The sequence below is a fragment of the Malus sylvestris genome, chromosome 14 (assembly GCF_916048215.2).
Source record: "Malus sylvestris chromosome 14, drMalSylv7.2, whole genome shotgun sequence".
NCBI classification, from domain to species: domain Eukaryota; kingdom Viridiplantae; phylum Streptophyta; class Magnoliopsida; order Rosales; family Rosaceae; genus Malus; species Malus sylvestris.
Window position 1 is genome coordinate 16260400 of NC_062273.1, and position 17057 is coordinate 16277456.

At 39.8% G+C, this 17057-nt stretch overlaps 1 protein-coding gene and 1 pseudogene across 1 annotated transcript; both read left to right on the top strand.

The window, feature by feature from the left end:
• The first annotated feature begins 255 nt into the window (after positions 1–255).
• LOC126599604 (uncharacterized) lies at positions 256–1910 on the top strand (annotated as a pseudogene).
• A 6528-nt stretch (positions 1911–8438) lies between these two features.
• Positions 8439–12012, top strand: LOC126599061 (uncharacterized). The gene is made up of 4 exons (XM_050265424.1): positions 8439–8927; positions 9079–10731; positions 10906–11083; positions 11957–12012. The coding sequence occupies exons 1-4, from the start codon at positions 8439–8441 to the stop codon at positions 12010–12012; spliced, it is 2376 nt and encodes a 791-aa protein (XP_050121381.1).
• Positions 12013–17057: the final 5045 nt, after the last annotated feature.

The following is a 17057-nucleotide window of genomic DNA, read 5'->3' on the forward strand; positions in this document are numbered from 1 at the left end:
TAGGCTTTGAAAGTCATGGGTTTTATGAATTGTTTTTGGATGCATGCCTACTTTAATGTGTTAATAGTTTGCATATGTATTCAAATGTTCTTACTTGTTCTTAGCTAGGACAAAATTTTTCCTTCAGGCCACTGCTCCGGCAAAGATGGACCATAGGCCGGTCAATCTGGTTCACTCAAATGGTCCTCCAGTCCCACAGGCGCAGGCATCGTCGACTTCTTCGGTGGCATTACCTATTAGCGCTAGACAAACTCATCGACGCCCCCACACTGTGGACCAAATATCACCATCAGGATCCACAACTGATGCCTCCAGTACACGGCCAGGTATACAATCCTAATTCATTGCCTCATTCCCTTGTTTACTAAGGTTTAGGGTTTAGGGTACACGGCCAGGTATTCAATTTGTTATGTCATGTAAGGATTGAAAAGTTTTCACCGTTCTAAACCTTTTATTAAACTGTTGTGATCATTGTGTTGGATATGTATAATGTTTATGTTATTTTCAAGGTTTTGGGAAATGTTTTAATTATAGGGGAGGTTATGCTGAAATTTTAGTAGGATTTGTTATTAGTTATGGGTTAATGCTTTTTTTTTCATCTCTTTACAGCGAAGAAAAACACTTGGGGACCTTGTCGGCAATTGAAGACGGGGAAGGTCACCCAGGTGACCAACGGTCGTATCCCAATCGGATACGATGAGCGACATCAGGCAGCACCAACGGCGGAGCAGCATAGTGCATTGGCCCACGACATTGGGCATGTCGTGCGGACCTTTTGCCCTATGTTGTGGAAGTCTTGGAAGGCGATGCTGGAGGAGATGAAGATTATGGTGCGCAATCAATTGTCTGTAAGTAGCATCGCCTTTTTAATGCTTTTCATGTAAAATTTATATGTTTATATGTATTACTGTCTTTTATTACTAATGCTTTCAAAATATTTGTTATATTGCAGACAAACTACAATTTGGAGCACATGGACGAGGACAAGTTTGCGTATGTCAATTGGCTCTTCTCCGAACACTACAAGCAGTGGAAAAGTGACCTGGACCAATGCTTCCAAGAGTTTGATGAACCGCAGGTCGCTCTTGAGGAGGGATGTTAGAAGGAGTTGGAGGACCGACAAGATAGTTGGGTTTGGCTTTGCGGTCATTTTAGTGACCCGACATATGTGGTGCGTTTTTAATGACGACTTCTTTCATTTTACTTTTTTTATTTTTTAATAATGTTTATTTTTAATTTTTTTTAATTTTCTTTAACTATTACAACTAATACGTTTATTTTTTATATAACAAAAGAAGGCGAAGGCAAACAAGATCAATCGAGAGAAGAAAACTCTTCTCCACCATTCCGGTTCGAGGCCTTTCTCCTATAGGATGGAGGCGTGACGGAAGGTATATATTACAACTTTCATTTCCAATTTTAAAATGTCGCTAATAATTTTTTTTTTCGTACTAACATTTTCCTTATCTTTTTTTATTTTAGGAGGGTTCAAAATTTCCGGAGATCGACGTCTTTGCTGATGTTTATGTTCGGCCTGGGAATGAGTTGATCCAGTCCCTTCATGTAAGTTATTTCTTATGCATTAAACATTTATACTAATTCTTTCAAATTGTTTTCTATTAATAATCCATGTTTTTTTTCACAGGCAACTATGGTGGAGAAGCGACAGGTAGTTCCTCAGGAATCCGCCTCCCACCTTCCCCCAGACACGCCGATCAAGTCTGTGGATCCCCTTGAGGATGTAGGGTTTCACATCGTCATTGAGACGTTGGACCAAAATTTCGGTCGGAGGCCAGGGACATATTGTCGGGGGATGGGAAATGCCAGGCGTTGGGAGACTAGAGCCTCGTTATGCTCGTAGTCAAAGACCAAGGTTACGGTTTTGACGCAGGAAGTCGCTGGCCTGAGGAGTGAGCTGGCATCGTACAAGTCATAATTGTCAATGCTTGTACAAGCCCTCAGTTCCTCTGGAATACATCTCCCCGGTTTTTCTACACCATCACCCTCACAGCCCTTCCACACTGAGCAAGCATAGCAATCAGGCTCGTCGACCTCCAACCCCGTCCCCAACCAGCAGCAAGATTACCAAACACCTCTGAATGACATGCCTATACATTTTGCCTCTTTATTTTCATAGTTTTGTTCCCTTTTTTTTTTTAACTTTACATTTGTACGTACATTTTATGAAATCTGTTTTTTTTTCCTTTTATTCTATTTTTTTATATTAAAAATTACACGTGCGCGACGACGAAATGTCGTCGCGCAAAATTAAGCGCGTTTTACTCTTCGTCGCCCATTACCACGCGACTACTATAGATTTCGTCGCGCAACAAGTTTTGAGACAAATTACCCACAAACGTACTTGTACTCGTTTATATCGTACGGCAAAAACCTTTGTCCGTATAACATTCGCGCGACGACTTGTAAAGCGTTGCGCAGTTGTTAAGACGCGCGACAAATTTGAAGATGTTCGTCGCGCAATGTCTTTTTTCAAGAGCTTTGCGCGACAAAATATGCGCAACGATTTTCTGGTCGCCAGAGTTTATGTTCAACCAAATAATTCTTTGAGCGACAAAATGTTTGTAGTCACGCAAACTGTTTAATTTAGTAGTGAGTCAACCTATATATAAGGGTTTATGATGGAACTAGATCCTCTCTAGATCAATTCACGATCCTAGAGATTAACTAATTCCAGCCGTTGGAAATAAACTTACGGTCAAGAATAAATGCTATTTCTATAAATTCACTCTTTCACAAATAAAATCTTCATTGCCTACCTGGCCGAGTTTCCTCACTCAGGAACAAGAAGGGAAAAAAAAAAAAAAACCAAGAAGGAGAAGGATTTGGGAAAATTTTCAAGGGCAAACTCCATGGACGAAGAATTCTAATTATTAGAAATAGAGGACGGAGAAGAATCCTTCAGTCTCATATAATGGTAATTCATCGATGCCTCCAATTCCAACTCAAACAAAAACCACCAACACCATCACGAGCAGATAAAGACAAAGAAGCAAATTGGTTCGATGTGCAACAGAAAGGAAAGAAATTGATTGAGCAACAAGATCCATCCGCAGAGCTTGTGCTTCAAAAGAAAATTTCAAAGTTTTCCAATTCTCTTACTTGAAAGCATTGCAGCGAGGAAGGAGGAGAGAATTCAGGAATGTGAGAGTGAGAAAGAAGGGTTTGACTCTTGTTTTGCATGAAAAAAAAAAGTTAGAACTTCATCCTTAACTGTAAGATTTATTTCCAACGTCGGGAATTATTTGATTTCGAAGATCCGGACTAAATTGGTTCCGAGTGGATCCTTACCCATTTTATGATTACGTACCCACTAGTATAGTGTTGTCAGTCAAATAATCAGCCAAACATGTGATTACTTATGTATTAATTTAATTACTAATACAATAAGTGCTTAATAATTATCTTCTTGCAGTTCTAAATTCATTAGGAATGTGATTGTTTGATTCTAGTAGGATTCGATAATATATTTTAGATAGTTTTCAAGTTGTATTTGTATACTTTTGGGGGGGGGGGAGGGGGATAAGATTCTCTTTCCCTTACTACTATAAATTACAGGCGCAATGGGTTGAGAAATAATCACCGCAAAATCATCAAATTTTCTCTCTCTGTTTTCACCCACCGCTCTCCCTCTCTTTTCTCTCAGTAAAATAGTAAAATAAGCTTACAACATGTTATCAGTATGCTCTAACTATTGCGCTAAAGATTTGAAGGTTCTTGGAGGAGGTTCTTCTACAACTAGCATTCAAAGCCTTTCTATTAAGCCCATTTACTGGAGCCCACTACTTCCCTCCTTGCAACCGGCCCATATTAGTTAAGCCCATTTACTGGAGCCCACTACTTCCCTCCTTGCAACCGGCCCATATTAGTCCCTTTATCCTTATGTCTAAGTAACTAGGGTTCTCCCTTGCCAGGAGTATAAATATGTAATAGAGAGGAAGAACACTTTATGAATTAAATGAATTAAACTGCCTCTTTTCCTCAAAACTCTCTGTTTCCTTCTTGCTCTTTCAATTTCCTATTCAAGTTACCATTTTTAGCTAATTTGAGCCAATTGGTATTAGAGCCCGTCGATCGATGAGTAAAAACATGCAAGCTGCTAGCTCTGATCCCGATGTTATGGCTGCAGCGGTGGACGTTCGTCACGAACACCTCTGTAACCAAGTTAAGGATGTCTGCGACACCATCACCCTCTTAGAATCCCAACAAGCTTCTTTCCAAAAATCTCTTAACCTTCTCAGTGACTCCAACACTGCCTTCTAAACCACCATGACCTCCCAGTTCGCTTCATTCCAGACATTACTTCTAAATAAGCTCCACCACCTCAAATTAGCCGTCCCACCTACACCCACCCCATCCTCCACTATCCCACCCAACCTCACTGTTACACCCAACCCTCTCCGTGCCTCTACACCCAATCTCTAACCCTCATTCCACTCCCTTTTTCGTCCACCAACCACATCCTACACAAGTTTGGGTCTATCTCACCCACCCCCTTTACAACCCATCCCCACTTACACCCCCTCAAACCGGCCCACTACAACCCATACCACCATCATACCCAGGCCCATTAACCAACCTCAAACCCACCAAGCCTCCTCCTCAAACTTTTCACCTCACCCTTACACACTCGGGGCCTCTTTCTCCCACTCCTTCCATCTCACACCCACCCCTCATTCTCCTACTCACACCCACCTGCCACCTTATATTGCCCAACCCCCTGCCCTTACCTTCAAACCCATTAAATTGGACCTCCCTCATTTCAATAGAGAAGACCCCTATGGTTGGTTGGCCATAGCCGAAAGATATCTCGACTATTACGCGGTTTCCCCCCCCCCCACTAATGGGTCCATGTAGTAGCCTGTAACTTTGGTGTAGATGCCTCCATTTGGATGCGAGGTTTTGAACAAAGACATTGCCGTGAAAATTGGGGACTTTTTGTGGATCTGTTGCTTCAATGTTTTGGTGGGGATGATCGCGCAAACATTGAGTCCCGGCTTACTCACATTCAATAAAAGACTATTGTGGATGATTATCTGGCTGAATTCACCCGGCTTTCTTGCAGGGTAACAGATTGGACTGAAAACCAATAAAAACATGTATTCGTGGGTGGCCTAAAGGAGGACATCAGTCATGATGTCCTTGCTCTCGAACCCGAATCCCTCCATCAAGCCCAGAAACTAGCCAAATTTTTTGAAACTAAACTGCAAGCTCAACATTCAACCCGTCCTTATTTTACCCGATCTTACACAGCATATCAACCCACTCCCAATTCCTCTTTTCCCAACCCAACACCACCACCACATACAAAACCAACCTCCCAGCTCCATACCACCATTAAATGCTTAACATCAGCCGAAGTGCATGACAAAAGATGAGAAAACGAATGTTTTGGTTATCATGAACAATATTCTCCCACCCACAAATGCAAAACATCATTGCTCATTTTGCTTGAACCTACTCTGCCCGAGGAAGATCCTCCAGAATTCCACGATTGCAGCAACGACAACCCTACAGTCAAGGACAATACTTGTCATATGCTTGAACTGTTCTCTCTTCCGGGTATTAATATTGGACGACCCATACGACTGACAGACTATATTTCATCTAAACATATCACCATGTTGATTGACTCCGGAGCCGCGTGCAACCTATTGCATCCCCACATTGCTGAATAGTTAGGCCTCCATCTGGAGTCCATTACTCCCCGTGAAGTTCACAACAGCATCCCATGATCAATACTCCTCCAAACGTGTTACTGATGTGACTATAAAATTACAAGATTATACTTTGCACTGACCCTTCCTCTTATTGGATGTCCCTGGATGTGACCTCATATTGGGTGCCGAATGGTTGGAATCCCTGGGCTTTATTGGTTGGCACTTCAAGCAGAAAACAATGATATTCTCCGTAGGCGACAAAACTTACACACTCCAAGGCCTGACACCCTCAACATCCTTATTTCCTACATGTCACATGGTGGATCAATTACTAGATAATCCTTACTCTCTACTCGCTTCCATTGCTACCACAGATACTACCCTTACCCCACCTACAGATACTCATCCTGCCCTTTTCTCCCTCATCCACCGATACCAGCACTTATTCACCAACCCATCAGGTTTTCCACCTGAACGCTCCATTGACCACAAAATACCCCTTCTGCCCTCTACCAACCCCATCAATGTTCACCCCTACCGTTATCCCTACTACCAAAAAGCTGAGATTGAAAAACAAGTGCGGGAATTCTTGAATTCAGGTGTCATCCGACCTAGCTCCAGCCCCTTTTCCTCCCCGGTCCTTCTTGTTAAGAAGAAAGACGACACTTGGCGATTGTGTATTGATTATCGAGCCTTGAATGCTGCCACTATAAAAGATCTCTTTCCTATACCAGTAGTGGATAAACTTCTTGATGAACTGTCGGGCATCACCATATTTTCAAAATTGGACCTCAGGTTTGGTTACCACCAAATTTGAATGAGTATTGAGGACATTGCCAAAACTGCTTTTCGCACCCACGACGGACACTATGAATTCACGGTAATGCCTTTTGGCTTATCCAATACACCTGCAACTGATCACTCATATATTTCATGCATTTATACCATCCATTTCTAAAGTCTTTGTGATGTTTTTGTGTTAAAATTGTGGCATTTTACTTTATCTTGTGTTAATGTACAGTTAATTTTGTTTTAGGATTAATTTCAAATAAAATGGGCTGAAAAGAAAATAAAATAATGAGAGAGTGCACTGGCGGGACAACAGAAAAAAAGAAAAAGCAGAGGGAAAGAGGAAGTCAGGAAGGCAGTGCACTGGGAAGACATGAGAATGATGGAGGAATAAAGAAAAGAAGAATAAAAGAATGAGAAGGCATGGCAAACAGAGAGGAAATGGAACAAAAGAAAAGAATAAGGGAATAAAATAAGAGGATGGCATGATTTGTTCAAGGCACACGGGTTGAGTGGAAAACAAAAGAAAGAATAAAAGAAAAAAACAGTGGAGGGAGGACTGAAAAGAAGATTAATAAAAGAATAAACAAGGGAGAGGGCGAGACTGTGCGGGAAAAATTAAAAGAAAATAAACAGAAACAAACAGAGCAGCAGGAAGCCAGTGCGCAAGAAGCACACGGTACAGAGTGCATGACATGGGGAACGACTGGCTGAAGCAGCAGAGCACAGAGAGCAGAAGGCGCAGCAGGCGCAGAGAGAGAGGAGCGCGGCAGAGAGCAAGGCTTCACTCTATTTTCTTGGTTTTATCTTCTCAAACCCATGTTTTACTTTTGGTTTAATTTGAGAATAATGTGTAACTAATTTTTAGTAGTTAGGGGCTGTTTTGAAGCCCCGAATATGATCGTAAATTTGTTGTGATATTTTGTTTGAATGACTTTTATGAAAGGATGAAAATTGTTTCACTACTTATGTCATTGATAAATTCTTTATGTGTTTCTATGGATGCATACATAGTGAGCATATCTAGGATTTTAATGCTATGAATATATGTCTGCCTGCCCTTGTTGAATGAGGACCTACATATGTTCTAGAGTAGCACTTGTTAATTGTGGTTAACATGTGAAACGATTTCTAGGATAAGTAAGACAACATCAGTACTTACGATGCCTTGTGATGACTCAAACTCTTTTTATTCTTAATGATTTCTACTTGTTAAATCTATGAACACACCATTCTAGATTGCATGCTAGGGACTAAGTTAAGTTGAAAACGCCATTCTCTTAACATACTACGTAAGAAAGAGTAATAGGTTGAGTTCTAACAGTGAGCCAACTTGAGCATCTTCATCCGGAAATAAAAGGGATTTGAATGAAACATAACATACTTACATGATTATTTGGTGGTGGATAGCATGTCCCCTAACTCGTTTTCTTAACTTGTGAATTAAAATCTATTGGTATTGTTTAAAATCTGTTTCTGTCCTGTTTTTGTACGATTTAATTTAAATAGCAAATCAACTCCAAAAATCCCAAAACTTTGTGAGACTGTCGTACTGTGTGTCTAGTTTATGTGTATAAATTTTGTTGCATTTGGATAAGTGTAAGTTAGTTTAATAATTATTGTTCGGTGGCTGGTCAGTGGAGACAGCCACCCTGTTTTTGTGACATTTTTAAGTATTTGGATAAAACAATCTTCTGCGGGAAAGACCCTTATTTTCATATGCTACAATTGACAAATCTTAGTGTTAATAAGGAAAATTAATAGGATTATTGTGTGCTACTTTGTGGTGTGCTTTTTATTCCTACCAAATTTTGGCGCCGTGTCGCCGGGGATTGTTATTTCTGATTGGTTATATTTTATTTTTATTATTTTTATTTATTATTTTTATTTTTATTTACTTTTATTATTTTCTATTTCTTGTATACTTAGTGTTTTTGGTTTTGGGTTTATTTCAGGTAATTTTTGTAGTATATGCATACTCGAAAGTCTAAGAGCATTGATCTAGCTTCCTACGATCCAGAGATTGAACGAACATTTCGAAAGCTTCAGAGAAAAATCAAGCGAAAGTGTGCATCGGTGTCTTTACCACCATCTTCTCCACCACATTTAAGTTCGGAAGAGGAGGAGGAACCACAAGAAGGCATGGCTGATAACCGTACATTGAGGGAGTTGGCAATGCCAAATACGGATCAACAACCATTGTGCATCACATATCCAAATGCAGAAGGAGGATTTGAGCTTAAGTCTGGCATGATTCACTACTTGCCTAAGTTCTATGGCTTCTCAACAGAGGATGCCAACAAGCATCTCATGGAGTTTCACGTGGTATGCTCAAGAATGAGACCAGCAAATGTGGATGAGGAGCAAGTCAAGTTGAGGGCATTCCCATTTACATTAGAAGCCAAGGCAAAGGAGTGGCTTTACAATTTACCTCCGGGATCAATGAACACATGGAACCAGGTGAAGCACGCATTTTTGGAGCAATATTTTCCGGCCACAAAAGCTGCAAGCATAAAGAAAGACATGTGCAATCCGACAACAACATGGAGAGCCCTTTGGAGATTACTATGAGCGGTTCACACATTTGGTTGCATCTTGTCCTAACCATCAGATTTCAGAGCATCTTTTAATACAGTATTTTTATGAGGGATTGTATGGTACTGATCGTGTAATGCTTGATGCAGCAAGTGGCGAAGCATTCATGGACAAGACACCAATAAATGCTAAGGCATTATTAAAGAACATTGCTGGCAACACACGACAATTTGGAGGGAGAGATGAGCTACCTTTTAAGAAAGTTAACGAGATAAGTGCTAATTCTAGTATTGAATTACAATTAGCTAACTTGACTAATCTTGTGCAACAGGTTATTGTGGCTCCAAAACAGGTGTGTGGTGTATGTTCAATGATGGGACATGCCACGGACATGTGCCATTCGTTGATGGATCAAGGTGGTTTTGAGCAAGCTAATGCATTAGGAGGATTTCAAGGGCAACAAAGGCAAAAGTATGATCCCTATTCCAACAACTATAATGCAGGATGGCGCGATCATCCACACTTAAAGTGGAACAATCAAGACAATGGACAACAATCTGTTCCCAATAACTATAACCGTCCGCCTGGCTTCTTTCAAGCAAGACCGCAGGCACCATTTCAGCCTCAACAACAACAAGCTCCAAGTAAGTCTCTTGAGGATTTAATTGCTTCTTTAGCTAACTCGACTCAATCTCATAAAGAAAAAACAGACAAAGCAATTGAAAACCTTGAGCGCCAAATGAGTCAGTTAGCAAGTTTGATGGGGCAACAACACCAACCAGGAAGGTTGCCTAGCCAAACCGTGGTGAATCCAAATGCGGAGCAGATGAATGTTGTGACTTTAAGGAATGGAAAAGAAGTTTTTGAGCAAGAAGAGGCTTCAACAGAAACTGAAAAGTCTCATAAAGATACAGAATTGAACAAAAAAAATTCAGATAAGGTAAATAAAGAAGTTCAAAATTCATTTAACTCATGTGTCCCTATTCCTTTTCATCGTAGGTTTATGAAGTCTAAGAAAGAGCAAACTGATAAGGAAATCTTGGATACTTTCCGGAAAGTCCAAGTGAACTTACCTTTTTTAGATGCCATAAAACAAGTGCCCAAGTATGCAAAGTTCCTTAAAGAGCTTTGTACGAACAAGAGGAGATTCAATGATCAAGAAACTGTGGCATTAAGCGAGGAAGTATCAGCTGTTTTGCAGAGAAAGCTGCCACCGAAGTTAGAAGATGCCAATAGCTTTACCATTCCATGTGTAATTGGAGGCAAAAAGTTTGGGAGAGCATTGTGTGATTTGGGGGCATCCATCAATCTGATGCCATATTCAGTGTATGAGTCATTGAACCTTGGAGACTTGAAGGAAACAAAGGTAGTAATCCAGTTGGCAGATCGTTCAAATAGATATCCCAAAGGCCTATTGGAGGATGTACTTGTGCAAGTGAATGAGCTCATTTTTCCCGCTGACTTTTTTGTTCTTGAGATGGAACATGATCCTATGCCCACTGCACTTCCTCTTATATTGGGAAGACCATTCCTTAGAACAGAACGGACGAAGATTGATGTCTACGATGGTACCTTAACCATGGAAATTGATGGGGAAAGCGTTAAGTTCAGAATCTTCAATGTTATGGGGTATCCTAGTGAATTAGAATCTTGTTTGTCTATTGATGTGTTTGACTATTTTGTGCAGGATTGTTTTAATGAAGGTGTGGGACAAGATAATTTAGAGAAGGCATTAGTGCATAGCATTACACATGGAAATTTTAATTATTCAGAGCACATTGAAGAAGAATTAATCCAAACAGTGGCCTCTCTTGAGTGTCTTTCACCAATTCGTGGTAAGTGTTCTTCTTATTTTATTTCTCTTCCTACTTTTAACGAAAAAACTCTTACTTCTGTGATTCAGGCATCCAAATTGGAGCTTAAACCAATTCCTGAACATTTGAAGTATGCATTTTTGGGAGAGGATGAAACATTACCAGTCATCATATCGTCACAACTTTCAATAGAAGAGGGGGAGAAACTGATCCGGGTACTGAAGGATCACAAAACTGCCATAGCTTGGAGCATTGCAGATATCAAAGGTATAAATCCAGCTACATGCATGCATAGAATTCTGTTGGAGGAAGGTGCAAAACCAACAAGGGAAGCTCAACGCCGTTTAAACCCACTCAGATGGAAGTCGTAAAAAAAGAGGTTATCAAACTTCTTGATGTTGGCATCATGTCTCCTATTTTGGATAGCAAGTGGGTAAGCCCTATTCAAGTAGTCCCTAAACGATCTGGAGTCACAGTTGTTAAGAATGAAGCTAATGAGCTAATGCCTACACGTGTGCAAAGTAGTTGGAGAGTCTGTACAGACTATCGAAAGATAAAAGACCGGATACGTGTTCAAAGTGAATGGGCATAGACTCAAACCATATTACGAGTCTTTTGCGGAGCATGATGTGAAGGTTGTACCTCTCCAAGAACCAGTTTCCTTTGGATGATTACTCTTGGTACCATCTGGCTACGGACGTAAAAGCAAGCGCTTATTGGGAGGCAACCCAATATTTCTATTCATTGCCTTTTTTTGTCATTTTCAATTTTCTTGTGTGCTAAACTGAATTATTTCTTTTCTTTGTATTTGGGTTATGTCCATCCTTGGAGTTGATTACAGAATTATAGTTTGGGGGTCATCATTTGATTTTACTGCACATTGGGGAAGTTTTTAGTCCAACTGCCGGATCACTTCAAGTATCACCTTCCATTCGAAGTTCGCTTCCATGCCATGGAACCTAGGGGAGTGTGACTGGAGGCATCGTCCGGCTGCAAGACGTTAAAGAAAGCGCTTCTTGGGAGGCAACCCAAGCTTTCTATCTTTCATCTTTATTTTGAATAATTTTAAAGTTTCTTGTTCTGTTTTTCTCTTGTTTTCTGTTTTTTGTGTTTAAGTCATACTTTTGTTTCTTTATGCAGGTAATGATATTGCAATCTCTATCACAACTTCTTGCAAAGTACTTGTACATTCATAAAAACGAAAGGAACATTAAGCAGATAAATATAAGAGGGAGCCTTCACATAGGCTGCTTAGGAGGAGCTTCAGTAGTCGGCGGAACTTCAGCAGTCGACGGAGTCCCAGAAGGAGGAGGCATCAGAGGTTGATCATTTGGAGCTTCACTACGCGGTATAGCCCCAGAAGACGAAGGCAAATGCTGTTGGAACAAACCCACGAACCGTTGATGATCAAGTAAAATCTGACCATCAGATTCCTGCATCTGGTCAATCTTCCTCTTCATGTTTGTGGCATAGTTGTGTGCGAGCTTGTGCAACTGTTTATTCTCATGCTTGAGCCCTCTAATCTCCTGTTTGAGACTCATCACTTCAGCCGCCAACGATTCAATTTGACGGGTTCGGGCAAATAAGCGTTGGGCCATGTTGGACACGGAACCTGCACACTGCACACTGAGAGCCAGAGATTCCTTAACAGCCAACTCATCAGACCGTTTGGCGAGTAGTCTGTTATCTTTGGGAGTGACAAGGTTCCTGGCCACCACCGCAGCTGTCATATCATTCTTCATCACCGAATCCCCAACGGTAAGGGGACCAGTAGGGGATATGAAGGATGGGCGCCATATGTTGTCTAGAGAAGGTGGAGCTGCCTCTTCACCAAGGTTCAAGTCAAAACGACGATCAGAAGGGCCAAACATTTTTCAGAGGTGGTAAAGAAAGAAGAGGTCGAACAAGTCAAGATAGTAGAAATGCAAAGAGGGAGTTTTTGAATGCAGAAATTCAAGTGTGCTTTGAACGTCCTGCATACCTCTATAAAAATCAGCACGCGATGGGATTTCGGAGATCGAAGAGGCAATTCCAGATATCGAAGAGGCCAACTAAAAAAAATCAAAGAGGCGCTAGCTTTCTCAAAAGCTGAGCTTGCTCAGAAACCACGGCAAATCTTCTTTTCCAGATTTGTCCGCACTCGTCACATGCACCCTCTGCACTCGATGGAGCTCAGATTTCGAAGAGGCAAGCTCAGAAATCGAAGAGGAATTTGCTTTATCCAGACGTGTCAACATCTGTCACATGCAGAGTCTGCTTTACGGAAATCACGGGCAATCTGTCGAAGATCTCTGGTAAAGTAGAGAACACGTGAAGTTTACTGTTCCATCATCTAATGCTTGCCGACAAGAGTAAAAGAACAATACCGGTTATTATTTCCTATAAATGTCGACCTTCACCCTCCATGGCAAGGAAGACATACATAACCTTCCATCATCTCGGAGAATGCCTTTCCAACAAACCCTCTCGAGTCACTCCGTGTTCTTTATTCCTTGGGGTACCTCTGCAAACAACCCATCCAAAGCAAAAGTATTTCATATCATGAAGGTTGAAAGCAAGAGTATCTCATATCATGCTTTCTCCCTGTCCTTCTCCTTGTCTTTGTTTTCCGACAAGGAGAAAGAGAGCAATCAACCAGCACTTGGTATTAATCTTCCGATCTAGAGCCAACTGCCTGGAACCCCTTCCTGATTGCTTACCTAGCCTTGCTCTCGAGTACTCATCTTCATCATCTTGTGCTTTCTCTTCGTCTACCACATCTGCCTGGGGGACAGATAAGGGAAGTGAAAATGATACCTCGAAGCATGTGGAGACAATTCAGCTAGGGACAAGGAGAAAGAAAGCAAGAGGTGGGCACTTGGAAAGATTGAAGAAAGAAACAGACCAATACCTCTACCTCGTGCCTGCCCGCCGTGCAGAAGAAACAAGCAGAGAAGAATGCAGACTGCACAATTCAGAGTTCCTTGGTTTCAAATCAGACTCCGAGATTCGCCTACACAAATTGGTGTGTTCTTTCCTTTTCTTTATGTCTTTTTTTTTCATTTTATATTTCTTCTATTTTTATGCCTTATTGTTCAAAATTTCCTTTCATTATCATTGGGGACAATGCTATAATTAAGTTTGGGGGTGGAAATATATTTCGTTAGTTTATTTCTCTATTAAAAAAAAATAAAAAATAAAAAAATTTTCATTTTTATTGTTGTTTGTAGCTACTTCTCAATTCTATGATGAGATTTGTTTTTAATTTCCTTCTTACTTTCAAGAAAGTCTAAGTTCTTTTCGTTGTCTTTGTGTTAACTGTGATTTCCAGAAGTCAACTTGAAAAATAAATGTGCCTAGTCGTGTCAATGTGAAACTTGAGCATGATTTAGCGTTTCATATGTGAATCATGTGAGATTATGTAAACCTTGTGAGTTTTGAGCCTATACATGATTGAACCATTATGCATCAATCTCATTCCTTCTTGTGCGTATGATCTCACTGTACATGTATCTCTAGAACTTGCTTTATACTACTCGATTCATTAATCAATTCATGTAATAACTTGGAAGTGATATAGACCATCTTTGGATCGTTTGAGCCTTTCATGCCTACCTTATATGCTATGTTTATCTGTAGTAGCCCATTGAGCCTTTAACTAAGCCATTTCTTTGTTAGCCACATCTCTTTACCTTGCTCCAATATTGGAGTTGAGCCCATACACAAAAATCGATTCCTTATTGTTTTGAGAAAGTATTACATGGGTTGTGCTTTTGGGGGTTTCATTTATGTAGAAAGATGGATGAAGCATGTGTATTACAATGAAATGTGAATTTGATGGGTGATGTAGCTTTTGCAGATTTGTTTCTTTCATATAAAAAAAAAAGAAAAAAAAAAGAAAAAAAAAGAAAAAAAAGAAAAAAACGAAATATATGAAAATTGGAGAGTGTTGATTTGTTGAAAATATATCTGCAAAGTATAAATTTCCTTTTTGAAGTTAAATTTGGGGAGTAACAGGTGCTCGAAGTTTATTATTTTGCTTTCAATTTGAGGTGGTGTGATATTGAGGTGTTGGAAAATTAGCAAAGTGTACTTTCTCAAAAATTTTGATTCCCATATCCTTTCTTTCATTAGCCTATCACCTTTAGCCCCATTACAACCGTAAAAAAGTCCTATTGATCCAATGTATTACTTAAATATTGATAAGCGAGTTAGGTGGACAAGCAAGCATATGGCGGCATGTACTATTAGATCACTTGAGTGAAACACATTAACCAAAACTTATGAGTGAATGAGCGTATGTCTTGTGAGAAGCTCACATGTTTCCATATGATGATTTAAAGGAGTTTGGAATTGCATTGACATGGCTAGCTCACACATGGCTTTTCAACGTTTTGTTTGAAGGAAATTTGGTTAACTATTGATCGGATCATATTTATATATATTTTTACTTTGAATTCACTCGTCTTTTCTTAGTTAGTTCCTTATATTTTTGAGCTATTTACGTTATTTTTGTGTTTATAGGATATGTTATGCAAATTTACCTTTTATTGTCACATGATAATACTAATTTACATTTTATAAACAATGTTTGTCCCTCTCATTATTATGATGTTTGCAAAGCATGAAACCAGCAAGGAAAAGAAAATATAAAATAAGAAGAAAGGCAGGAGGACAGCAGAAAAGAAAGAATAAAAGAATAGAAAAGGCGGAAAGGAAATTGAAGGCAGGTGGGGACTAGCGTGGAAAGCAGAAGGGGTGAGACGGGAGCAGCGTGAAGCTGCGGGAAAGAAGAAGTCAGGCCAGCGCAGCAGCTAGTGGAGGAAAAGCAGCATTTGGCTGCCTGGCGTAGAAAAAAGAATAAAAGCAGAAGGAAAGACAGGCAGCTTAGCGGGGGGGAAGCTGCCCTTTGGGCAGCTCGCAGAGACGCAGGTCTTGGAGCGGAAACAAGGCAGCGCAAATAGAGCAGGAGGCAGAGAGCTTCCTTTGGGCAGCGTGAAGGAAGGACGGTCAGAAGATTGACGCGGGGGAGAGAGGGTTGGACGAAGAGACAGCTGCCTTGCGGCAGCAGAAAACCGAGAAGGCGAGCTGCCTTGCGGACTCAGACTGGCGAGCAGCGTGAGCCTCGGGGAGGAGAAAAACAGAAGCAGCAAGCTGTCTTCTCTTTCGGTTAAATCTTTCCGAACTTATATTTTATTTTATTTTTAATAATGTGTAAATAAGTTTATTTTGGCTAGAGGTTAATTCAAAGCCATGAATATATTTGTAATATGAATTGATTACCTTCAGTTGTGATTTCTGAGTTGTGATTTAATTTGGTTAACTGTTTGATTGATAACTTATTTTTGTATGTCGATTAAGGATGCATACTTAATTTACATGCATGAATTTGATGCTAGAATATAAGTGAATTTCACCTAATCGTTATGAACTTATATTCACAAGTAGTGAAGGTTGTTATCCACAATCGTGTTAAGTAAATTCTTGGCATAAGTTTCATGCAAATCATAGTAACGAGTGTCTCGTCAATGCTTATGTTTTTCATAGAACTTAATGATTCTTGCTTGTATCTCTATTATGCAATTCATGTAGGGAACTTGTAGGGAATGTTTTGGGTTGTCGTATGCAATCATCCAACCCAATAACTTATGGAAAAACTGAGGGTTAAAAAAGTGCTGTTCACGGTTAATCTGGAGTATTGAAATTCACAATTTATTGAAAGAACAACTGAAAATCAATTTAGGTTGCATATGTGTCATGTGTGGAGAAGAACCCTCTAGCTAGTCCGTCATTTATCATTTTACCTTAATTTCATGTTTTTGTCAATTCTGTAATTTAATTAAGTTTAATTTACTTTTCATCAAAACCAAACACCCATCCATTATTAAATTATATTATTTATTTAGTTTTCTTTATTGTTAGTCTTTTAATTTAATTTCCGTCCATTTCAGTTCCTAGTGTTTAATTTAATTGTTTTCATTATTTTGAGTCATTTTAAGTGTGTTTCGAGTTATTAGAGTTTTTAGCCTAGTTTTGTGTCCTTGAGTCTTATTTAATATTTTTAAGTTAATTTAATAGATTAGCAATCCCTCCTAATCCCCGGCCTAGAACGATACCCTACTTACATCTATACTACAATTGTCAAAAAGAGGGTTTAATTTGTGTGTCAAGTAATTCTCACATCAACTATTGGATGATGTTTTGAGCTCTTGTTACTTACTTCTTGGTTGTTTGTTTCATGATTAACACTTATCTCTGAAAT

Bases quoted from the DNA above. Each gene is read 5' to 3' on its own strand.
- LOC126599061 (XM_050265424.1), top strand. From the start codon at position 8,439: ATGCATACTCGAAAGTCTAAGAGCATTGATCTAGCTTCCTACGATCCA. The intron at 8,928-9,078 runs GTGAAGCACGCA...CCTAACCATCAG, and splicing joins CAATGAACACATGGAACCAG to ATTTCAGAGCATCTTTTAAT. The intron at 11,084-11,956 runs GTATAAATCCAG...TTCTTTATGCAG, and splicing joins GAGCATTGCAGATATCAAAG to GTAATGATATTGCAATCTCT.